The sequence below is a fragment of the Arvicola amphibius genome, chromosome X, assembly GCF_903992535.2.
Source record: "Arvicola amphibius chromosome X, mArvAmp1.2, whole genome shotgun sequence".
Taxonomy (NCBI): Eukaryota; Metazoa; Chordata; class Mammalia; order Rodentia; family Cricetidae; genus Arvicola; species Arvicola amphibius.
The window spans coordinates 42,647,656-42,675,266 of NC_052065.1; the positions used below are offsets into that span (position 1 = coordinate 42,647,656).

Sequence of the window (27,611 nt, forward strand, 5' to 3'; positions counted from 1 at the left end):
ATGGAAAATTAAACGATTTATTTTTATGGAATTTGGTTAGAAAATAGATCTCAGGAACCCATACTAGATAGTGTGTACCTTTTCAAGAATTTTGTCATGTATTTAACTGTTTAAATTCACAGTAAGTTTTCAATTGTGTTTGTTATTTAAAATAACCCCCTTAAACAATAATGAATGCAAATCAAATTAACTTAAGGTCCCAGGACCTTCTGCAGCTTTGTAATATCAATCCCATTCATCTTGTGACTCAGCCATTCCTTCCATACCACTGCTTTACCACGCCCATCATCCTACCAGTATCAACCATCCTCCAACCAGATCCTATGAACTTGTGACAACTACCAATTCTCAGACATGCCGTATCAGATGTTTGAGGGTGGAATCCAGCAATCTCTATTTGGAAGAGCCTTGTAGGAGACTGATATTAAATTTGAAAAACTATATTCCGATGTTTTTATATGCTTCCTCTCGTTCATAAAGTGTCCTCCCTCCTTTGCCTTGGCAAACTCTGATCATGCTCCTAGGCATCCATCTACTGTACAGTTTTCTCTACTGTAACGGCTTTGCTAACTACTGCTGAGTAATACCTTCACAGCTTTTCAGGCAACGCTGATTTTTCTCGTTGTTTGAATTCTCCCCACAACAAAACTTGCTGAGCATATGCCAATTTTAGGTGCTTTGACAGGTGTAGGAAATATCATAGGAAGCTAAGACTGGAAACAGAAGATCAATAAAGCAGGTGTGCTTTCAAGCCAGTAGATGCTGTAAGACCTCAGTACCCATCAGAAAGTGCTGTGAAGCAGCATAAAGCAAGGGCTTTGGATTTATCAGGTTGTGATTGCCAGAAAACTGTGCTACTTAGTCAACTATTCTTATCAATTATGACTGAGAGCACCTCCCAGGGGCATTCATCCTTGAGTAGTTTGGCTTGTCATGTTGCAGTTAAAACAGGCCGTTTCAGCAAAAGGGGTCCTTGGGCATTAACATTCAAATAATGGCATTTCAAATTTGGCTTGTATTATTGAAATGGAAATTCAAGACCACATGTCCATGGCAAAATTAGTATCTGATAAGACTACAGTTCTTATTTTTCTTATGATATTTAATGCATCCATTAAACTATGATTTTTGATTGACAGAATACTTGTCTTTTCATTGATAACCCCTGAATATAGTACATTATTAGCCCCAGTACTAATCATCCAATATGTGTCTATTAAATAAATTTTAAAAATGGATAACTAGGTCTAAATTAAGTTCTATCTATCTATCTATCTATCTATCTATCTATCTATCTATCTATCTATCTATCTACCTATCCATCCATCTATCTATCTATCTATCTATCTATCTATAGTACTTCTAGTAATATAGGAAAGTTGACATTTTTACTTCTTAGACATTATAACTTTTCCTGTATTTGTGTTTATACTTCCTATTTTAGACATGGTTCTGAATACTCCTCTTTTTGCCAAAGCTATATTTACTTGCCTGAGAGTACAGCACAAACTGATGTTAATCAACTTTAGATGAAATATCTAAAATGATAGCAAAGTATTCGCTCTACTTGGCTAATAAAGTAACCTGTACAGGTTTAGACATGTAGCTTCAGGTGTAAGAGAAAAAAATGAACATAGTAGTTTTATGCAAAGAACATCTCTCTCATGTACATGTGTTATAATAAAATGGAATATAAATAGCAAAAGATACCTGATTTTTATGGTAATATTTATATTTATATAATTTATATGATAAAACATTTCTTTGACTTAGAGTTGCTAATGTCAACTGATACTTTAGTTCAGTGAATTGTAAGTTGTGTTAACTGTGCCGTTTCACTTGGAAACAGTCCTGCTCACAGGAGTATATCCAGGCTGGAGAATAGGGAGGGGAAGCCTGTACCCTTAGAGACATAACATCAGTATATTCAAGATAAAATGAGCATTCTGGCTAGACTTCTCATAAGAGATTCCTGGCAGATATTATTTATTTCACATTTTTTTTCTGTGTGTATCAACTTAAATGTACATTGTAATTAATTAATTCTTCTGTAATTTACCAAGAAAATGTTTTAAAACCCTTCACTCTATCTTATTGGTTAAACCCCAACAAAAGTTGCTATGTCTAGTGAAATTATTTCTCATTTTCCTTATTATTTTTGACCAGTTAAACCTTGAAGATCTCTTCTTGGTCTTTCTAGTTGAAATGTTACTCTTTTCATCTTTGACATTAATTCCTTGTTAATGTTGCTTGGCACCTCTATTTTTTCTTTTTAAGTATGACTAAGTGTACATTATTCAAAATGAACAACAGCATATTGTCTTTCTCAGAGAATTTACTTTTGTTGACAATCATAAGAATCATTGTTAATAGATTCTGATTCCACAGATTTTGAAAGTGGTTGTTGTAAAAACAATACATTGGAAATGTTTTTTTCTTCCAAATTTATTTTAAACTGTAATTATTGATGATGATGATGATGATGATGATGATGATTGTAAGGTGGTATTAGGGACTATAAAAGGACTTTGGGCATATTAGACAAGAGTTTTCCCATTAACCTATGTCTTTAATACACTTCTTACATTTAACTGAGGTGGGATCTCACTATCTTGGCCACGCTGGTCTGATCTTTAAATCAGACTGTAGTCCAATAAAGCTCGGAGTTTTCAATTGTCTAATGTTACCCTGTCACTCGTCTGAGATTACAGCATTACATAGTCAAAGATAGTTTATTTTTGTATTTGTATTTCTTTTGTATTTGTATTTGACTATATTATAATTCCAAATAATATATTCTAATATACACAAGTATCCTAATCTTTAATTAGAATCTTCCCAAGGATTTGACCTTTACAAGGACTCCTTATAAAAATAGATGATTTTATAAACTAACTTCTAGATACAGTTTCTCATTTATAGTTGTATATTTTAACTGTGCCTTTGCAAGTTTCATTTGTGTATGCATTTATTTCATAACTTAATAATGGTATATAAATGTGACAACTATGCAAATATGTATATAGACTTTTTATATAATATTGTAGAAGTTGTTGTGGTTATTATTTTTACTGTTTATTCATTACTTACTATATTTCAACAAGCTTTCCTTCACTGTTTTCAATCTTTATAAAACCTACAGTATAAATTATGCTTATTTCACAAATTTCAGTTCTGATATTGTTAGGTTTAAGTAACTTGGTGGAAGTTTGTATAACATCAATAAGAAATAACATGAAATTTCACAGTCACAGTGCCCTGTCTTTAAATTTTACTTGCTACATATTCTTATTGTTTTAGTACATGCTATTAACCAAAAAGTAAATCTCTTTTTTTGGAAGAAGATAATTTGAAATTACTAGAAATACTCTACCACTGGTCTACCTCCAAACATAGATGGGGAAAATTTCACAAAACCTAGTCACTAGGTTAAGAAGTATGAGCTGAGAGAGGATGAATCAGTCTTAGTCAAGGATGAGTTCTATGATTCAATTATGCAATCTTAAGTGGTGAGCCCTAGAAACATACATATAGGCAACAATGAGTAGACTTATAGGGCTAGCTTTATAGGTTCATTCATTTATATATAGCAGCAATGGCTACTAAAAAGAAGGCTGCGAATCTGGGGGCAATAATAGTAAGAGGAAGAAAAGAGGAAGAGGGATGGGGAAATGGTGCATCTAAAATCTTAAAACATTTAAAACTTAGTAATAAAAGGACATAAATCATAAAATAGAAATTACTGATCTGCAGAACATGCTTCTATCAATACATATAATACTACAAAATTAAAACCTGCTGTACATATTAAAATTAATCATTTGAGTACTTGAATTTAATTTCTAAAATACACATAATACTATAAAATTGAAACCTGCTGTACATTTTAAAATTAATCATTTAAGTACTTGAATGTAATGTCTAAAAGTTTCGGTTAGCTATTAGTTTCTGACGTAGAAAACAGCAACAGCAACAGCACAAAACAATATAGGGCAAATTCTTTTATGTTTTGTTTTTTGATTTATTTATTATTCTTTAAATTTCATTTTACAGCAGAAAAAGAGTGTCATGTTGAAGGGAGCAAAGTTTCAATTACAACATGTAAGCTCTGCATATATGGTATATCACACAGTGCATACAGTTATCAAGAATTAGTGTAAACCCGACATTACAATCACTGAAAAGGGTGATTAAAAACATTTTTAGGAGAGTGGTATTTTTAATTTTTTGATGGTATTGATTTCAAGGGTGTATATTACCAAGATATATGTGTTAACTATTTAGAGGTTTTCTATGTCAACCTTATTACAATAAAGTATTTTTTTTATTTTTTTATTTTTTTTAAATTTATTTACTTATTTTTCCTCATTTTTTTATTAAAGATTTCCATCTCCTTCCCTCCTCCTCCCCCTTCCCTCCCCTCCCTTCCACCCATACCCCCACTCCACCCCTCTCCAAGACAAAGAGCCATCAGGGTTCCCTTCACTATGTTAAGTCCAAGGTCCTCCCAGCTCCCCCTAAGTCCAGGAAGGTGAGCAACCAAACTGACAAGGCTCACAGTGAGCCCATCCATGCTGTAGAGTTCATGTTCATTGCCATTGTCCTTGGTTTCTCAGTCCTCCTCCACCATCAGCCACATTCAGAGAGTCCGGTTTGGTCCCCTGTTCCATCAGTCCCATTCCAACTGGACTTGGTGGTCTCCCGTTAGATCTGTCCCACCGTCTCAATGGGTAAACGCACTCCTCATGGTCCTGACTTCCTTGCTCATGATCTCCCTCCTTTTGCTCCTCAACGGGACCTTGGGAGCTCAGTCCGGTGCTCCTATGTGGGGCTCTGTCATTTTCTCCATCCAATGCCAGGTGAAGGTTCTATGGTGATATGCAAGATATTCATGAGTATGGCAATAGGATCTGGACATTTCTGGCACCCTCTCCTCAGCTGCCCAAGGACCTAGCTGGGGGCGTCTTCCTGGACACCTGAGAACCCCTCTAGAGTCAAGTCTCTGCCAACCCTAGAATGGCTCCCTTAAGTAAGATATATAATTCCTTGTTCCCATATCCACCCTTCCTATATCCCAACCATCCTATTCCCCCAAGCTCTTCCCATCCTCCACTTCACACTTTTCTCGCCCCATCCTCCCTCCCCCCATCCCACCCCACCCCTATGTTCCCATTTTTTGTCCGGCAATCTTGTCTACTTCCAGTATCCAGGAGGATAATTATATGTTTTTCTTTGGGTTCACCTTTTTATATAGCTTCTCTAGGATTTTTTACGAATTATAGGCTCGATGTACTTTATTTAGTTTAGAACCCAATTATGAGTGAGTACATCCCATGTTCATCTTTTTGGGCCTGGGTTACCTCACTCAGGATGGTGTTTTCTATTTCCCTCCATTTGCATGCAAAATTCAAGATGTCATTGCTTTTACCGCTGAGTAGTACTCTAATATGTATATATTCCACACTTTCTTCATCCATTCTTCCACTGAAGGGCATCTAGGTTGTTTCCAGGTTCTGGCTATTACAAATAATGCTGCTATAAACATAGTTGAACAGATGCTTTTGTAATATGATTGGGCATCTCTTGGGTAAAGTAATTTTTTTTAAAAAAAGTTGGAATACCATCATCAAAGGAAATAGATGTGTTCTGTTTGCTCAAAGAAAGTTTGAAGTATTTCCACATTGGAATATAATAAAAGATTCTCATTGAGGACTGTATAGCTGAAAGAATATCTACAAGAAAAAGTATATTGTATAACACGGAATAATGTGAAGAACACTACAAAGAAATAAAATGACAATAATTTTCTAGAATAGTCATAAGAAATCTGGAGAAATTGAAATGGGAATTGGCTATAAAGATGGCATGCATAATAAAATTTTACTTTATAATAACTTTAGCTCATTTAGGAGTCTTTTCCTTTGAAATATAAAAGTTTTATTTCTCAGAACTATAAGAGTAGAACTGCCCTGTAACAATATTATTTATACCCAAGAGAACAGTCTGCTGGAGATGTCTGGTTTCCTATCTTTCAGGAGATTGATTACCTGGTAACTTGACTGACAAAAGAAAGCATTATATCAAAATATTTTTCCTTGCATTCCTGATTAGAAACATACAATCCTGCTTCCCAAATCTTATCTTTCTCATATACAAAATGGATGTAATGATAGTACCTATCCCAAGGTATGTTTGAGAATACTAAATACTTAAATTTGCAAGTATAGTAGAGTGCTTACCAAGTCTATGTTCAAAAATTACAGCAATTCTTAGGACAAATTTATGACATCCATTCCATATTTTATCTCTGGATGAGATGAAGACGTTGTTGATTTGAATAGCCTCCTAATTTAATAAATTAAAAGCAATATTTAGAAGCTAGTGTCTCTTAAATTACATAATATTCACTTGGTGAATAAATGTATAAATTAGAACTAGATGATGTATAAATTAGAACTGAGATACATTCCCACATTTTGCAGGAAAGATCCATGAATCTATCAAGTTTTCAATGAATTTAAGCTTAAATTCTTGGAGATTGTCATTATTTAATTAAGTGTGCTGAATTGTTTTCCATAATTGATTTCTCCAAAAGACCTTAAAATTAACGCAATTCTACAGTTCACTAATAGAAAACTATTTCTGCTTCTTTATTTTTAGAGTGCTAATTGTGTCAAATCAAGATAGTGAACTTGGCTAATTCTTAGGTTAACATTAGCTTAAGCTCACATTGTGTGGTGTTTTCGTCAGAAGTTTTGCAGGAATAATACACCCTAAATATTTTTCCAACATGATGGAACTGTCGACTATCACACTCTTTATATTCTCATTAGTCTAAAGGAACTTTGGACTGTAGCAAAATGTTTATGAAACAAAACAGCAAGGTCAATTTCCAGAAGTCTTGAAACCAGTTAATATCAAAGGTACTTTCCACTTCATGTTATATAATTAGGTTAAGCAATCAAGACAAGGGGAGTGGAAAACAAGTATTATTCAAACATATAAATAGAATTAACACATATTGGTATTTAGAATGTCTCTCCCTCAACAAAATGATGTTTAATAATATCCCAAAATCTTAAATCTTAAGTGTTGATGTGTATATATAGTTGCATGAGACAGAGAGCAAACACAAACTCAGAAAGCAATACAGAAAATAGAGTAAGAACACAGACACACACACACACACACACACACACACAGAGAGAGAGAGAGAGAGAGAGAGAGAGAGAACTTTTCATGAAAATACCTAATTTATCAAAGGAGAATCCAGCTTATTGATATTAGCTGTCCCCTCATTTACCTATATACGTGACTGGAGAAGTGAGGACTTATAATACTTGCTCATAGACCATCAAAGCTAAACGTTAGAAATAAGGTTAAAATTTATTGAATTCTCAGTAGTAACATAAAATATTTGTAAGCCAATAATATAATTAACATTTATCAAGCTTTCGCATTATCAGTTTTATTTCATGTGTGGGTGTTTTTCCTAGCTTTGTATCTGATACCTGTTTTGTGCCCAATACACATAGAGTTCAGAAGAGGGCACTAGATCCCCTGGAGCCAGAGTTACAGATGGTTGGGAGCTGTCCTGTGGGTATTGGAAATCAAACACAGGTCTCTGTAAGAGCACCAAATGCCATAAACTATCTCTCCAGCCCTATATAATTATTATTTTTAAAATATTTTGTTGAATGGGCAAATATTATCAATACTGCTTTAGTCTAAAACACCATTTGAAAACTTAACATGTTGACTAGTTGGTAAGTAATCTTATGTCCTCATATTTACATCAACACCTAACCAGGCTTGAACAGTTATTGTGATTGAGCTCCTAATTTGTCAATTAAATAACCGTTTTATGTTTTTTATTAATGAGATCAACAATTTTCTAAAAATATATTATTTAAATTTTTTCCAGTATGGTCCTTTAATAATAAGTTCTATACCAAGTTCAAATTGGTACAAAGTGGAAAAAGTGACTAAAATTGGTATTAAAATAAATAATTTGAATGTGCTTTTGTCATCCATAAACTATGGCATATCCCTATATCCTTCACATTGATTTTATTTTTTCTATAGTTATTTAGCTGCCAAACAGTGAAATATGAAAACCAAACATTCATGCCTCCTAACCAGAAGACATGAATCTGTACAAATCTCTCAAGAAACTATTCATTCATATATATCTTTATAAAATGCATTGAACACATACAAGTGCCAAGAATGATGCTTGTTTCTAAGAAATCATATTCTCATATAGCATATTTCTTTCTCTGCTAGGCTTACAGTATACTGGGTAAAAGCAGCACTGTAAACATGAGTTTACAATTGGAACATGAACTAACTTATTTGCAGTTGCTTTCCAAGATGCTCAAAATGTGTTCTGCAGAGATCTAGTACAAGGAAGACAGGAACTGCTGAGAAGGTAGCGTTCCAAGATATAGCTAAATGTGCAGGGTAAATGCAGGCCTTGGAGTACTTTGGAAATTTTAAGATATTCAGTCCTCAAATGTAGCATACACAGCTTTCTCTCAAAGAATAGCCCTATACGGCAGACCAGACCTGGGAGCTGTGTCTTAATTCTGTAGGCAAAGGGTTGATGAATTCCCATGCAGTTCATCTCCTGGGTCAGCACATAGTTCTCAAAATAAAGTTTTATTGAAATTCACCTGCACCATTTGTTTACATTGAGTTTAACACTGGTTTTGAGTCACAACAGCATATCTCTGCAACATAAACCTGAGTCACATAAAGCTTAAAATATATTTTGAGGTTTTAATAGGTAATATTTGTCAAACCCTACCCCAGATTTCAGTTGAACCTTTCAAAAGTGAATGAGATTCTCCAGAGAAACTTATACATCCTTTAAGGCAACTTATAGTTATCTCCGTTAAAGATGGTAAAAATGAATTTAATGATTGAGTTAGGTCCTTTAAATTTCAAATCTTGTATAACTTTTTAAAAATTTTCATATGAAAATGAATGAAAAGTTATTATGAGAAGTTTAGGAATCATAATTGATAGCTTTCACCACCGAGGAAAACAATAAAAGCCTTGGACTGTTTTTATAAATTTGGCTCTTATAAAACTGGTGAGAAACTTAAAATCAAAGCAGTAATCCAAAATCATTTGAAGCCCGAGAACCAGTCTCACAACCTAGGGAGGATTAAGGATCAATAAAATAAACAGGGTGTTACAGAATAAAATGTCAATCTAGAGCTGTAAAAAATAGGAACACTGGCTATATTGAAACAGTAAAAATGAATGAAACGCTATCACTTTATAACACTGTGTTTAGTTCTTGCTTTGCTCCATAAATGTTCCAAATTATAAAATTTTTACTAACACTTTAAGTAGAACTACTGAATGGGGTTTTGGAAGTGGGACAAGTATTTTTCACTATAAACATATTTACTTTTTCACTGCATACTCATTTTGTACACAGTGCATGTCTTACCTAAAAAATTAAAACTGTAATTCAGACTTACCAAAATATGTATACATACATTATTTTGTATTACATCATATAGAAAAATGAAATATTAACATTTTATAGACCGAAATGAAAAATGGCAAATTCAAATACATTTTGAAAAATATAAAATGAATATATTCATGATTATTTGATAAATATTATTGCAACTTTAGGACAAAATAATCCTAAATACAAGCAATGTACTAAACTATACTGCTTACTAATAATGTATATCAAAATACACCATTAGGGTACTAAAAATTAATGTCATAAAGTGAGAGAAGATATTTGAAATGCACATATATGAAGTATGCACATCCATAATTATGGAGAATTTGTATTAATTATTCAGGGAGGAACAGAAAAAAAAACAAAAGAAAAATGGGAAAAGTTCTTGAAAACTGATAAGTAACAAGATCACTCTGAGGACTGTTTGTAATATTCTGTATTTTGCCTGGATGACATTCATAAAAGAATAACTAAGAAATCAATAATGTATTTTACCCTTCAGTGTAACTCTAATGCTTGTCTTCATCAAACAAATACAGAGATCCAAATAACCAATAAACATATGAATAGATTGTAAATCTTAATATCATGTGGCATGCACATTAAAATTAAAATGAAATATGCACCGTATCAACCACAATGGTTGGAATTTAAAAGTCCGGCATTGGTTACCAGATTCTATGTAAGAAGCTTGCAAGCATTAATTTCTCCCTTATAATTAACTTTGAGAATAAGGAAAAACTTTATAATCAGTTTTTAGAGACAACACTTGCTCGTTCAAGATTGATTAAGATTTCAAAGGATACTAATTGTACATGTTTACATCTTGGGATAAGTCTTTAAGTTAGATATGGAATTTGAGTTTGGCCTAGAGAGCCAAGGACTGTGTCTAAGGGTTGATAACTGACACTTTGTGTCATGGAACTCACTTGCTATTGTGTCAAACTGTCCAGAGAAACATCTATAGCTATTGGTATATTTAAGTAGTACTAACTGCTTTGATTCCTTGGGAATGTGATGGGTGTGTATGCATCAGCTTATAAAAAAATCATGTGAGATAAATCATGCTTATAAAAGAAAAACTTCTATTTAGTTCACAGTTCTAGTGATTCAAGTACATTGTAGCAACATTAAGCCTATCCTACTAAGATACAAACATCTGTCACATCATGACAGGAACACAAGTGGGAGAAGTAATCACATCACCAGAGGTATCAAGCCAGAGAGATCTGTTAATTGAAGGTGATAAGGATATTATCATAATCCTTTTAGAACTTCCTTAATCACTATAAGAAATAGAAGCCCCTCATGACTTCCACTCTTAAATTACCCACCACCTCTATATCACGGAAAGGACAAAGCCTCTAACACGTGGATCCTTGGGAATTACTCAAATCCATATGATAGGAAGATCCTAGTATCTTGGGCAGCTAATCAATTTACCTTTATTTATAGGTTACCTAGATCTTGTCGTGAGAGTTTAGCCAAGACCTTTCCTATTCCCCTAATCAAAGACAAAATCTATAGGAGGAAATGATCAGCATCCTAGTGCTGAAATTGCAGACCTAAGCATACAGCCACAATAGATCTGTCAGAAGGCTACTCAGGGCTTATTTATTTAAATTTATTTCTTGGAATTGAGCACTACCTTAATGGCTTGAAAGTGTTAAAGTATGTCCCAAAGTACCTAAATTACTCCCTAAATGTAATTTATGCTTGAAAATAATCTGACTAACTTGATTTAGAACAGCAGGAAATAAGTTATGCTGCACATAAATGAAACAGCACTGTAATTTTAAATACTGCTGCATAGTGAATGAGAATTTTAATATTTGCAAAATTTTAAAATCACTTGATTTATTATCCTTATGTTTACACTGACATTTTGTTTCTTTATTTAGTTTGGCCCACATTGCCTATTACACCTAGGGAAAGGGCTTGGAATGCTTTTACCCTTAGCTCTAACATAGAAAGTAAAACATTCATTTCTCAGAATGTTATTTGTTAAGGTTTCCTTATGTGTGTCAACTTGCTGCATCTATTTTTCCCATTCCTAGATTATTTAGATAATGGAGTAAGAGGAACTTAAAGAACATAGTAACAGACTGGAGACTAATTTTATAAACAATATTGTAAAATCAGTAAAACTTTACACATGCACACGCACACAAACATATACACGACCTTTTTTGGTGGGAGAGATTTTATAAGCAGACATGATAAAAATTATAATGTCATATGAAAAATTCAAGAATAAATTTAGGTTGCTACTAATGCATATTAAATGCTAAAGAATAATATTAAAACTTTATGTGATGTTTGAAATGGAGTTTAAAGTATTATTACTCACATTAGATGTGTAAAACACGTGTTTTTATTATTTAATATTTCCTTTGGATAGAACTGTTCATTTGGACAGCAATTTTAATAATAAATCAACTTCATGTTTTTCAAAATTTTAGAGGTTGCCTACTATATGGAAAACTTTGTATAATTATCTAATTTTTTTACTTTTTCACATAAAACTGTTAAAATTGCAAGTCTTTGGTTTGGGAAAGCAGATAATACTATAAAGAAGATAAAGACAGGGGACTAAAGTCCAGACCCTAGTTCTGGAGCATTTAGAAGGAACAAGGAAACTTCAAACAGTCCCATATGCCACCAAAGCGCATCCAGTCTTAACTATTTGTGCTGTGAAGAGGCTATAAACATATAAGACACTCATTTTGTCCCTCCTTCTCTTTGTAATCTCCCTATTGTAAGAAACTAGGTGTACAGAGATTACATGTATGTTCCTTGCAAAATTTCTTCTCTTGAATGATTATAATAAGATAGCCTATAAAAATGACTTAGGAACGAGGGTGGAAAAAGGTACTGTAGAATATGGTACAAATTAATAGTGCCAGTATAATCGTGGGGTGCGGTGAACTTGTGGCTGGATCCCCCCGGGGTAGTCTAATTATTACAACATGATTTTTGTTTTTTGAGACAGGGTTTCTCTGTAGCTTTGGAGCCTGTTCTGGAACTAGCTCTTGTAGACCAAGCTGGCCTTGAACTCACAGAGATCCACCTGCCTCTGCCTCCCGAGTGCTGAGATTAAAGACATGTGCCACCATCTCCTGGCTACAACGTGAATATTTAACAAACAACTACCTCATAGTAGTTAACTTTGTTAAGGGGATAATTCAAATGACTTAGTGGTAATAGAAGCAAACCAAGAAGAGGAATGCAGACTGTTACAAAATTGGATGAATCAATTGCCACCTGCTCTCAACTGTGCTCTGGTACACTACTGTGTAATTCTCAGACTGTAATAGTAGGAAAAGAATCAGTCATCAGCACATGAGATCGCCAGTTCAATTATTTGAAAATCATTTTATTGTTCTGACTCACGAAATGTAGAAATGAAAACTAAACCACGTTGAAAATAGATAATGAAAAGTGAAATCAAACTAGGGGATATAGAAATGGCTCCATTATTAAAAATACTGACCGCTTTACTGGAGAACCCACGTTCAATTCTCAGCACCCAGATATGGCTGCTCAAGGTTGCCTGTAACTCCAGCTCCAGGCTCCTCTCAGCCTATTCTTGCCTTCACGGTACCCAGAAGTGTTTTAGACTTTTTATTTTGCGGGCCACCAACCAGCTCCCAAATCATGACATGGAGACTTCTTGTTAATTTTAGATGCTTGGCCTAACTTAGGCTCTCATTTCCAGTTAGCTCTTTCTTTTTTCTTTCTTTTTTTTTTTTTTAGAGCCTGTCCTGGAACTAGCTCTTGTAGACCAGGCTGGCCTCGAACTCACAGAGATCTGCCTGCCTCTGCCTCCCGAGTGCTGGGATTAAAGTCGTGAGCCACCACCACCCGGCTTATCCAGTTAGCTCTTTTAGCTTAAATTAACCTGTTTCTTTTTAAAATCTACTTTTGGCTTGTTTTTTCCTTTCTTTTTAACCTCTTTCCCCTTTCTTTTTGTGCATCTTATTTTCCTTGCTTCTCCTATATGGCAGGCAGCAGCTGCCTGGCTTTTCTCCCTGGGTGTCCCTCCTTGTTCTCTCCTCTCTTCTCTTGTTCTTTTTTTTTTTGTTCTGTTATCTCCTAGATTTCTCCTCCTATTTATTCTCTCTGTTTTTATTAGATCAATCTGGTGCCTTAGGCAGGCAAAGTGAAACAAATGCAATGCATCTTTACATAATTAAGCACACATCCTTACATCATTAAGCAAATTCATCACAAACAACTGCAACACATTTACACAGTTACAGTAATGTTACACCATAAAAACAAATGTAACACATCTTTGTCCAGTTAAAATAATATTACACAACATAGAAGTACATGGAATATATTCACAAAGACACAGACAGACAGAAAGACAAAAAATTAAAATTTAATTAAAATCGAGTCTAGTCTCAGCAACATGGAGCAGTGCTTGCTATACTTCAATATTTAAGATTTCTTTCAACAGTACCTGTTGATTTCTAGAAACACATATTCCTAAAAGGCAAGTGATATCAAATTCTTTTTTAAAGGAAGTAAACTCTTAAAATGTACTGTCAGACAACTTACTGTATATGAAATACCACTGATTACCTTTGAATGCAAAATTATTTGTGAACATACAAAACATTTCCATCATCATTTTGCTGAGGAATGTATTTTATTTGTATAATTCTAGGATATCATTAGTTATGAAAGACAGATTCTTACGTTAAGCCAACTAGTTAGAGAAAGCCTGTATTGCTATGAAACATTTATCACACTAACAAAGAATTGTTCCACATTTTTTACAAAAATATTATTAAACACAAATTCTGTCATAATGCAAGGCATATAATAATCTCACTCCACTGTTTCCTCTGTCACCCTTAAATATTTTTTCTATGTCTTCTTTGGGAGTTCCTTTCCTCCCAATTAGTCCCTTACTTGATATCTAACATCTATGGTTGTATAGATTCTGCCATGCTTATCAAATGCTTAAAACTAACATTCACATATAAGCCAAAACAGTCAATGTTTCTCTTTATTTTTTTTTTTTTTTGGTCTGAGTTCCTTCACTAGGAATAATTTTTCCAGGATCATCTGTTTACTTGTAAATTTCTTCTTCTTGTTGTTGTGTTATATATAAATAATATTCCATTGTGCAAATTTTCCACTCATCATTTGCAGGCATTTGGGTTATAGTGTCTGGCTATAATGAATAAAGAAGCAATGAACATAAATGAGTAAGTCTCTCTATTGCAGAGTATAGAGTCCCTTGCGTGTATGCCCAAAAGTGTTATAGCTGGATCTTGAAGTATATCTATACCCAGGTTCCTGAAGAACTGCCACTCTGATACCCATAGTGGCTATAGAAATTTGCCCTCCCACCAGCAAAAATAAATAAATAAATAAATAAATAAATAAATAAATTATCTCCTTCCTCATATCCTTAACAGCATGAGTTGTCACTTGCTTTCTTAATCTTGACTGTTCTGAATGGTGTAAGATAATTTTAATTTGCATTTCCCTGATAGTATAATATTGTTTGATTTTTCATTTTCTTGATGACTAAGAATGTTGAGCATTTCTTTAATTGCTTACAAGCCATTTGTGTTTTATCTTCTGAGAACACTGTTTAGCTCTGGGTCCCATTTTTTTTAGATTGTGTTAATTGTTTTCTTTACTATCAAGTGTCTTTTTTAAGTTTTAAAATATAGTTTAAGTATTAACCCTCTATTGGATGTGTAATAAGTAAATATCTTCTCTCATCCAGTATCCTGCTGCTTTGCTCAAATGATAGTGTCCTTTGTCATACAGACATTTTTCAGATTCATGAAGTTGAATACTGTTGGCTTTAGTGCCTGTGTTATCAATATGCTGTTCAGAAACTCTTTTCTTCCATCAGTGAATTCATTATTATTTTCCACTGTCTCTTTTATAAAGTTCAAGTTCTCTGGGCTTCTTTTGAAATCCTTGATCCATTGAGAGTTGAGTTTTATGCCAGATGACAAATATGGATATACATGCATAGATACGGATCTTTCATTCATCTACATGCAACCATCTCTTTTGTGTACCACTATTTGTTGAAGTTGCTTTCTTTTCTCAAATGTGTATTTCTGTCTCCTTTTTTTTTAAAAAGTCAGGCATCCATAAGTGTGTGGACTTACATTTGAGTCTCTAATTCAATTCCGTTGATCAGTTTATGTGTTTTGTATGGTAATATCATGCTGTCTTTGAAGCTTTATAGTACACCTTGAAGTCAGGGATGGTGAGACCTCCAGCAGTTCTTTTACTGTTCAGGATTATTTTAGATATCCTTCATTTTTTGTGTTTCCATATAATATTCTCAGGTTTTTGTGTTTCCATCTCAAGCTGAAAGCCATCCTTTCCATTTCTGTGAAGATTTTTGTTGGAATATCGACAGGGCTTGTGCTGAATTTGTAGATGTCTCTGGTAGGATGGCCATTTTTGCACATGATTCATGAATATAGATCTTTCCACCTTATGATATCTTCTTCATTTTCCTTCATTAGAGACTTGGAGTTTTAATCCCAGATTTTTCACCTGCTTGGTTCTAGTTACCCCAAGATATTTTAATGTGCTGTTTCCCTGATGTCTTTCTGAGTCCATTTGTTATTTTTATATAGGATGGCTACTGATTTTGGTGAATTAATTTTCCATCGAGCTACTCTGCTGGAAGTGACTATCAGCTTTAGGCATTTCCCTGTGGAATTTTTGGAGTCACTTATTAATACAATCATATTTGAAAATAAAAATAGTTGACTTCTTCCCTTCTCATTTAGACTCCCACTTGATGTCGTCCAGCTTTCTAATTGCTCTACATAGGACTTCAGGTACTATATTGAATAGGCATGTAGATAACAAAACCTTAGTCTTGTTCCTGACTTTAGTGGAACTGCTTTGACTTCCTCTTCATTCATGTGCAAATGGCCTGTGGGCTTGCTGTAAATTGCCTTTATTATGTTTAATAATATGTCCTATGCATCCCCAGTCTCTCCAGGGTTTTATCATGAAGAATGTTGAATTTTATCAAACATCTTTTTTGCATCTAACGAGATGACTATTAATTCTGTTCACGTAGTGGATTATATTTATCATTTTACATATGCCAAACCAACCCTGCATCTCTGGGTTGAAGCCAAACTGAGCATTGCTGATATTCTTTTTAATATTTTATTTCTTTTTTTCCTTTTTTGGTTTTTAGAGACAGGGTTTTTCTGTGTAGCTTTGGAATCTGTCCTTTGATATTTTATTATATTTACTTAGACTAACTGAGTTCTAGCTCTGTATGGCCATTGAGTATCTGTGATAGAAGGTGTTTCTAGGTATTGGTGGGTGACATAATGAAGTTGGGATAGACTAGAAGGGAGACCTGAAACAGACTGTAGGAAGAGTAATGCTGGGTGATTACAAAGTTTTGGCACAGTCCCCATGAAGTTGAGGTGGGATGGCAGGAGGGACTTCTGTAAGCAGCTGGGTGCTTAATAATCTTAATTAGAGTTTTGAAACAATAGGAATTGTAGTCAGAAATTTCTTTCCTGCCTGGTCCCGCAGGTGTTCAGTCCCAACAAAACACAAACCGTTTGGCTTATTACTTCAGGCTTATTATTAACTATCACTTACAATTAAATTAAACCCATAATTCTTGTCTATTTTAGCTATGTGGCTTGGTACCTTTTTTGTAAATATTTTTCTTTTTCTTTTTTTTCAAGACAGAGTTTCTCTGTTGTAAATATTTTTATTGATTTTATTGCGCTATACGTTTTTCTCTGCTCCCTTCTCTTCCTCTTCCCTCCCATTATACCAACTCCCATGATCACCATGATCCCAATTTCCTCAGGAGAGCTTGTCTTTTTCTACTTCCCATGTAGATTAGATCCATGTATGTCTCTCTTAAAGTACTCATTGTTGTCTAGGTTCTCTGGGATTGTGAATTGTAGGCTGGTATTTGTTTTATGTCTAAAAGCCACTTGAGTAAGTACCTATGATATTTGTCTTTCTGGATCTAGGTCACCACACTCAATAGGATATTTTCTAGATCCACCCATTTGCCTGCAAATTTAAGGCTTGGTATCTTTTATGAGTGATGAATTCTCATCTTGCTTCCACTGCATCTGTCTGATGACTGTGTCTTTGCCTTTCCTCTTCCCAGAATTCTCCTAGTCTGGATACTCTGCCTATAATTCCTGCCTGGTGACTGACCAATCAGCATTTTATTACACAAATATGAGTGACAAATCTTTACAGTGTACAAAAAATTATCCCACAGCAAGAAATGTTGAAACTCATAAACCTGATGAGATAGTTTAATTTTGATACAAACGTGTTTTAAAATTGAATGTTTGTTCCCAAGCAATTTTTATAATTTTGAAATGTTTTAAAAGTCCTACAACTACTTTTCAAACTTGTCATAAGGAAGATGCTAATATTCCTAAACAATTGTCTAATATTTGTTGTAATCAATATACATGATTAATTTTAAAGGGAAAATTAAGATTTGTTTTATTCATATTTTCTATTTTATATTAGTTACTATGTCTGATCATTGCAACTAAAATCTGTAAATTCAAGGCACTATAATATATTGCATTTGTCAGCATAAACAAAAGTATGTGGTAATCATACAATGACTTCTATAAACCACTTGTTTTGTTTCATCCATATTTTCTAATTCTAGGCGATTTGAGAGATCAGTTGAAAAGTGGAGACACTTTCATTATGATATGAAGGTATTTAATCAATGGCTGAATGAAGTTGAACAGTTTTTCAAAAAGACACAAAATCCTGAAAATTGGGAACATGCTAAATACAAATGGTATCTTAAGGTAAGACTTTTGAGATTTCCTTTACCATATTGTCTTTCTTTTGCGGCAGTATTTTAAATATTTAGCTACAGTAAGATCACCTGGAAGAATCAATGAAATATGTAGCTCTTGACGTTTGTGATGTTCTGCGAACCTGCTATAAAAAATCAACATAACAATATGACTAAAGTTTTGATCTGAATAGCTTCTGAAGGACAAGAGCATCTGCTTAGGCACAATGTTCTGTGAAATACAGTCGCATCTGTGATACAGGAAAACATCTTACAGCAGAGTATAGTATAGCGTGGCTTGTTGTTATCTCTCTCTCTTTCTGTGTGTGTGTTTGTGTTTATTGATCTAATGTTGGAATCTGTTCAGAATAAGAAGTTGTGGTATACTTAGTAGTAATGTAGTTGCTGCAAATATCCATCATGATAAAATTATAAGTGTATTTCCCTCAAGACAGTTTGTGGGGATGTAGCAATATCTCCATATATCCTATTGACAAAATGCCTTCTGAGACAGAGCAGAGGCCAAAACAATGTTGAATTAATTGTTAGTACTTATTGACTTTTTCTGGTTTATGTTAGTGGAAATACAACATATGGATTATAACTAGGGAATCATTTAATTCCGATGTGTTGTGTCTTTTAATGAGCTGATAAATATAAATTAGATTGTGGGGAATATAATTTAGTTGTTAAAATATATAGATTAAGTCTAAGAAATGTGGTTTATTATACCAAGTCTAAATTTTTGTTGTGTTGTTGTTCATTATTAATGTTGCAATTTTCAATCAGATGGGTTTGAATTGTGGCCAACTTATAATGTTCAAAAATACTGATTAAGACAGATAAAGCCAAAGCAATTGACAGTTTGTAGCAAGCTTTCTTGGACCTAAAGCCCCCAAATCATGCCTCAAACCATATTATTAATTATGAATGGTTGACCTTAACTTAGGCTTGTTTGGCTAGTTCTTTTAACTTAATTTTACCTGCTTTGATTAATCTATGTGCTGCCCCAAGGCTCGTTCGCCTCATATATGTACTACCATCCTGCTTTCCTGCTTCCTTCATGTCTGTCTGTCTGGCCCCAGAATGGCTGATTCCAGAATGAGTGGCTGACTCCCCCTTTACTCTGTGCTACCAGTCCCACCTATTCCACCTCTGCCTAGTTACTGGTCATTCATCATTTGAGTAGGCCTATCAGGTACCTTGGGCAGGCAAGGAAAAGCAGAACACATCTTTACTAACTAAACAGTTATTCTGCAACTCAAACATACACAACACATTTTTGCCTAGTGAAACAAATATTCTACCCCACAGCAGTAGTTCATTAAACAATTTGAACATTCTCAAAATTTAGATTCAATATGATCTTAGAGTTTGCAATTCTCTATTCATAAGTGTTTTCCTATTTAATTTCTTATATTCAGAAATTGAGACTTCAAGCACCTATATGATAGGCAAGGTAAAGAAAGAAAAACAATTTTTTAGAGTCTTCTATAGTTATATATGTATAAAATTTCTTCTTACATCAATGTTAACATAAATTAGATGAACTTCACGAGTTTATGATCTGCTAGTCTATAGAAAATACATTTTGAATAGCACCAATGTAAATGTTGAGCTAAGGAAGCACAATGCAATCTCTACCTGAAAGACACACACACACACACACACACACACACACACATACACACATATATGCATATATATAATAGTCATATAATATGTTCTTAAATAGATTTGTAAATTTCTAGAGATAGCTGGCAAAGGATATATAATTTGTATACTTAAAATATTACATAACAAATATAATTATTATAAATTTCAAATGCATTAATTATGATGAAAATCAAGCAATAAAGAAATACAAGTATTCCTCTATTATGCTTCTCAGAGGTTGAGTAATATTAAAATAGAACTTAGGGCCTTGTTCATGCTGTATACAACCTTTACTACAATTAGTAGACTCCCTGTCCACAGTATAAACTTGGGACGTTTTAAATGTTTAGTTCATTAATGAGCTCACAGTGAGAATGAGTTACCATGAAGAAAGTGTATTAACAAGCATATTTTTGGTCAAGCAATTAATTTATGTGCTGAGGCTATATATATTCTTATTTGTTCTATATCAATGGAATCATAATTTTCATCAAACCCTTAATGTTTCACCCTTGATTTTTTAAAGTAAGGAACCACCAAATGCTTATATATCATCTCACTTAAAGTGGCTGTATTAGTCATTAATATTATATTCATTTTCTTTATGGTGCTTCCTTGTCCATAATAACTTTTTATATAATTTATACTATGAAATGTAATGGCATTTTTGATGTCTAATCTTTGACTAATCCCCTTTAGGTGTATTTTAATGGCATATATTTTTATTGAAGTTTCTTAGATGTGAAATTTGGGTGATTTACACCTACCCTGGGTCTACTGAATTTGTCCTACAATGTCTTAATGATATCAAATACAAATATAGTAATGCTTAGTTTCCTTTATGAACTCAAGAGACTTTATATATTTTGGTTACATTTGGTAAATGTATTTTATCCTCACTATTAATGATGTTTTAGTATACATTTTAGTATCTGGTAAGTTTTAACTTTTGTTAGGTGTTGGAAAATTAAATTGCTAAATGTTAAATAATTTGTCATTCAAATAAATTTTATTAAGCTATCTTGTGGGATCCAGTTAACCTAGTTCAAAACAGCTTTAATTTTATAGATTTTATTTAATACATTATTATTTGCAATTAGCTAGCTAATTTTGTTCCACTACTGAGGCAAAGTTATTTGTTTATTCAATGTCCTGTGAAAGAAGATTTTTTTTTATTTTTCTCATTTTTTTATTCAAGATTTTCATCTCCTCCCCTCCTCCTCCCCCTTCCCTCCCCTCCCTTCCACCCATACCCCCACTCCACCCCTCTCCAAAGACAAAGAGCCATCAGGGTTCCCTTCACTATGTTAAGTCCAAGGTCCTCCCAGCTCCCCCTAAGTCCAGGAAGGTGAGCAACCAAACTGACAAGGCTCACAGTGAGCCCGTCCATGCTGTAGAGTTCATGTTCATTGCCATTGTCCTTGGTTTCTCAGTCCTCCTCCACCGTCAGCCACATTCAGAGAGTCTGGTTTGGTCCCTGTTCCTTCAGTCCCATTCCGACTGGACTTGGTGGTCTCCCATTAGATCTGTCCCACCGTGTCAATGGGTAAAAGCACTCCTCGTGGTCCTGGCTTCCTTGCTCATGATCTCCCTCCTTTTGCTCCTCATCAGGACCAGAAAGAAGATTTTTTTTCCCATGGTGGCTATTGAGAACTACCACAACCAAAATTTAGTTTCTTTCCCTAGTCTTGTATAGTTTTCTCACATCTGCAAGCTGTTAAAATATACCTGAAAACCAGAACATGCTTTCTGTAGATCTTCAAAGTTCTTCGTCTCCATTCCATTCTCATTTCTAGTATTCTGCCTTCTAATGTCTAGGTTTGCCCCATTGGATTTTCTGCTCCATCTCCTTTAATCAAATCACCTGTTGTCTTGAACATTTCCTCATTGTTTTCTGTAGTATCAAAATCTGTCTAGATAAAAAGGTGATCAAATTTAGTTTTCAGTTTTGTGACTTTTGCCATTCTCTCTGTAATCATAGTCCTTTGTCCTGTGTTCAGTGTCTTCAAAACTGTTCTTTCATACATGTTACCTATGTTTATTTTAAAATATGATGCCAAATCTCCCTTTTATTATAAATTGTCATAAAAAATTAAAATTTTAATATTTTTGAATATATTTTACTAATACAGTCATGCAAGTCTATAATAATATTACAGATCTGGAAAATCTACATTTCCTGACAGTGTAATTCATTAACTACAATTGGTTAATATTTATAAGCATATTTCCTTCTCAGAGAAGTTGTAAACATATTTTATTTAGTCTATTTTTAGCCTACAAATATATATATATATATATATATATATATGCACACACACACATATATATATTTGTATACACACACACACACACACACATATATATGTATGGGGAAATGTTCTATGGGATACAGATATGTTATGATATCAAAAGTCCTATAAAATTTAGCCTTCGTTTTTTTCTTCATTGACTGTGAAATCTGCCTACACATGGTTGTATACATACACATTAAGATGCTGAATAAGTTTACATTCTGAGACAGGTTTTATTAGAGATGTTTAATTAAGACTCGTCCAGTTGTATCAGCACAAAGAATATTGAAATAAACATCTCATTTCTTTCCTTGGCTATGTTCACACTTTCTTAAACTAGGAAATAGCAATGACATTGATAGAAGAATGACATTTCTCACAATGTAATTCTACATTTATTATAAGACCTTATTATGACTTATTATTCTTAATGAGTGAATAGCTCACAACTATATATGTTAAAACTGGCACTGAATTATTCATCTCAAACATCTGAAACATAGTATAAGCTAACTGGAAATGCTGTTAAACATTATTTCCTTGACGTACGAGAACCTCTAAAGTATAGCAATTGAGTAAGAATTGAGACAAAATTCCCAGTCATACAGGCTTCTCCAGAGATGGCTGGTACTTCTGTCTTCTGAGTTTTTAAGAACCAAGAAGAAACGCTAGTGAGAATTTTCAAAATAAATTTGAATACTATGAAGTAAAGTTATGAAAATAATGGTAGTTCCCATGCTGGCAGCATAAACTGATGTCATCAATTACCTCAGTGAAAACATGGATGTGGAAAATATAAAATCCCCTAATATTAGGAGTTAGCCTGCTCCCAGCCAGACTTGAAAAAATAACTTTTAAAACATAAGCTGTTGTTGAATGTTATTGAATCCTTAAAGTTGCCAGTAGAAACAATAAAAAAAAAAATCACCATTGGGTTAAAAATTTGCAAGTGTTGAATCTTCTTCCTTTTAATGGAAAAGCAGACTGTTTGTTTTTATGGGATAATGCTGCTTAGTGAACTATATTAAAAATTAGCAACACCTTCTAAATAATATTGTCATAAATATGTGTGAAGCTTTGAATTTTTTTAAAAAATCCATTTTAATTCAGCCTTAAGAAGTAAGAAACAATGGGATTATTTACATAAATTTTGGAGCTTAAATCAACAAATACAAAATTAAGGAAACCAGGTGAAATAGCAATGTGTTATATTTGTATGAGTTGATAACTCTTTCTAAGGTGTTTCGATGTTAAGTTTCAGGTATAATCTACAATGCAATGTTTTACTACTTAATAATTTCAATTATATTGACATGTGGTAGTTTATGTATGTCGTCATAAATAAATTGAATTAAAACTGTTTACTTTGTTAAATAATGAATTTCAATCATTGTAATAGGACAAGAATTATACCAAAATTGATTAAATTCAGGAGATTTCAATATATCTATAATTCTACCATTAACTCTCAGACATATATAAATATAGAATAGGATTCTACTCTGATGTATCTAATAGACTACAGTGTATGGGTGAAGCTGTAGGTGCCAGTGTTTGTACTTGGAAGGAAAAGGCAGAGAGAAGATTGCATCAGTGTTAAGGATCAGCTGAGCTGCTCTTCATTGCGCCTTACATTGCCTATCAGTGATTGAAGGAAGCACTTTGTAAAGGACCTACTTTTGATGACTTTAGATTCAAAGAACACAAAGGAATTGAAGGGACTCCTTCTTAGAAGTTTGAGACAAGTGGGTCTGTGAAAATGCTTTCTTCTACTTAATGGAGATGCCCTAGAGTTCTCAGGCGTATTCTACTTTCTCCACTTGCAGCCCAGAAAGCCCTCTTATAGCAGAGGCTGCTATTGAAAGGCCACTGGCTTGTCCTGGCCTGATTTATGATGGATGAATTGTATAGGTCAGTGATGACCACATCTACTGCAGAGGATGTGATTTCTATCTAAAATGGGTTTTAATATTTAATAAGACATGTACTCTCTTAAAGAACTCTATGTGAGGTAACTGGCAATCTATTAATACAGATTGATTCAAACACCCTCTTCTTTTAAAAGACATATGGTGTAAAAGACTAAATTGGATACAAGTATGCTTTGTATATAGTCAGCTTTACAGTGCTGTTTTTACCAGCTGGCTGGTGAATTTGACGGCTTCTTAACAGCCTTGCTGCTGATAGAAACTTTGATGGAAAAATCACTTGAGTAAATATTCCTGCCATCTGTTGCCCTTCATTGGGACCCCAGTGTTAAGAATAATTCATACCATTGCTTGCCCTTTATTTTTCCTTAGCAGTAATAAAATTTCATAGGATTTCACTTTGTAGTCACAAAATCTATCCTGTTTTCTGTAGCTAGGGGATGTATACTAACATAAGGAAATCAACAAGAAAATTTCCAGCTAGGGGTATTTGTCTCTAGTTACTTGCAATGCATAAAGAAGGGAATACATTACAAAATGAGTCTTTCAGTATATTAGCTAGTAGTGCAGTGGGAATTCAGTGTCTTAATATAGTTAAACAGTTAGGCCCTTCATTTTTTTTTATTCTCTCATAAAATATATTGTGACTGCCATTCCCCCTCCCTCCACTCCTCCCAGTCCCCACGCATCCGACTCGGCCAGATCTACTCCTCCATTCCCTTTCAGAAAAGAGCAGGCCTCCCAGGTATGTCAAGTGGACACCAACATAACAAGTGACAATAAGACTGCGTACAAACCCTCATTCTTATGTAAATATTGTTAGGATTTTATCGCTGTTTAGAAAGTCTTCTACTACTGCTTGGCTCCCATGCGTTTATTTTTAGAAGTAGTAAATAACAGACTTATTGGGAATTTGGCACAGTGTAGAAATTCAGACAGGCTTTAAATCGTAGGTCTCTCATAAATAAGTGTATTAAAATAATTGGATAATGTCAGCAGCTTGTTTTTACTGTTATATCCAGCATGGCACCTTTAAGAAGACAAATTGTTATACATTATCATAAAGAAGCAAGAACAACCATTGTAACTAACCATGATAACCACAGTAGTCAAAAACTACTTAAAATTCAGGGAAACCCAGCTGTCCCTAAGGGATTCCCTTTCTTCACTTATGAAATTATCAAGAGTAAAAAAAAAAATGTGGAGCATAGTAATTACATATCTCAAATTGATAAAACTGTAAGCTGCTCACATAAATATAGAGGCAAAGAGAAAGAGAAATTGATATTTAATGAAAACAGATAATTTCCATGTATACAATTTTCACTAAGTAGCAATGCTTTGCAAAGAAGATATTCCAGTAGTTTCCATTGCACACCTTCTTACACATTGCTATCTCTTCTAATGCTTATTTCTGACTTCACTTAATTTTCCACGCTTTTGTGAACCCTAACAGATACCTGTTCCTCAGCCTCCATGTCCCAAACTCACCTGTTTGCCTCTGTGTATTTCTTTTGTGCATATTTCTCTTTTAATTAATATGACTATCAAACATACATTTAGTTAAAGCTATATATTTTAAAAAGAAACTAGTCATCCATATGCACAATTGAACATAAAGAAACATACACACAATATTGCTTTTTCTCTAAGTTGGCCTCTTTACATTCTTAATAATGGTACTACTTTACAGTATTATGAGATATGTTTACATGCATGCTATCTGTACTTTCCCATTAGCATGGAAATTTTTTTCCTCACCAATATACCTCAGTACATAAAACAACTTACTTAAACCTCCAATACGTAATATTCTTTGAATGTGCAATGCACTAGGGAATTATGCTTTCATTGCATTATTTCCTTTAGGCAAAGGGTCCTTTGTTGTTATTTTCTGCCATTCTTACCCTATTTCATATCCCAAACCCAAATATCTCATATTACAGTTCTCTAACCACTTCTACACCCATGGAATTGTCATATAATCTGATAATATAACAATTTGGTGGTCCCATTATCTTACTCATTAAAACATGCTTTAGTTTTTATCTGCATTGTTTCATTTGAGAGGACAGGGGATGTCTCATGTCACAGTATGTAGGGGAGTTCATAGGACAGCTAACAGGAACTGGTTCTCTCCTTTTATCAGAGTGTAGTTGGTCTTTCTTTGGACTGCCAAGTTCCCAAATGATACAGAGAATTCTTATTAATTATGAATGGCTTTGGCTAGCATAGGCTTGTTCACAACTATCTCTTGTAACTGAAATTAACCCACTTTTATTAATCTAGGTTCTGCCACATTACTTGTTACATCTCTTCCATACTGTATGTCCAACGCCCTCCACATCTCACTGGTTTAATCTGCCAACCTCAGATTCTTTCTGAGTTCCTCTCCATGGAAATCCCGCCTCTTCTCTCCTGACTAGCCATTGGCTATTCAGCTCTTTATTAAACCAATCTGAAGACACCTTAGGAAGGTGAACCAAAACATATATATTTCTTATACACTGTAAACAAATATCCCACAGGCCAGTTGGGTCCCAGAGATCTAACTCAAATCTTGAGGCTGGCTGATAAATTATTTTAAACACTGAGCCATTTTGCTAGCCCTGAAACACACTGTGAGTACGTTAATTGAACATAAATTTTAATTGAGTCTACCCTGAACAAAGCAGACACAACTTGCTACTAGGAGCAAAGAGATAGGGTAAGATGCTGTTTTCCTTTCAAGAACTCCCAATCTCAATATTTCAGTATAATGATGTTAACGTTAGGTGCAGGGCAGGACAGACACTCCAAGAAGTCCTTAATCTAGTCAAAGGAAAACATGTTTCAATTTTTCCCAGTTGTACTTTCTCACAGTTCTTTATCTAATAATTAATTGATATTTACAGGTCCAATCTCAGTTTCTCCTTCCTCTCCCCTCTCGTCCCAGTCCTTTCCCCTAACTTCCTCTCTCCCCCAGCCCCATACACTCCTCCTTTCAAAAACATTCAGGCCTCCCAGGAATATCAGTCAGCTACGGCAGATCAAGTTGCAGTAAGACTAGGCACCTTCTCTCCTATTAAGGCTGGGCAGCGCAATCCAATAGGAGGAAAGGGTCTCCAAAACAGGTAAAAGAGTCAGAGACAGACCCTGTGCCCATTTTTAGGAGTCCCACAAGAATACCATGCTATACAACTATAACATATGTGCAGAGGAAGTATATTATTCCCATGCCAGCTCTCTGTTTGGCAGTTCAGGCACTGTGAGCACCTATGAGTCCAGACTCTAGTTGATTCTGTGAATTTCCTGTGATGAACTTGGCTCCTCTGTCCCTCACAATCCTTCCTAACCCTCTTCCACATGATTTTCTGAGCTCTGACTAATGATTGTCTCTGAGTCTTTCCATCTGTTTCTGTTTGTTGCTGGATGAGGTCTTGCTG

General features: G+C 34.1%; 1 protein-coding gene across 1 annotated transcript in view; it reads left to right on the forward strand.

The window, feature by feature from the left end:
- Positions 1–27,611, forward strand: part of Dmd (dystrophin) — a 1,847,711-nt gene that overhangs the window by 695,507 nt on the left and 1,124,593 nt on the right. The window contains 1 exon segment of the mRNA XM_038316167.1: positions 18,171–18,318. Coding sequence (XP_038172095.1) covers positions 18,171–18,318 — 148 coding nt within the window.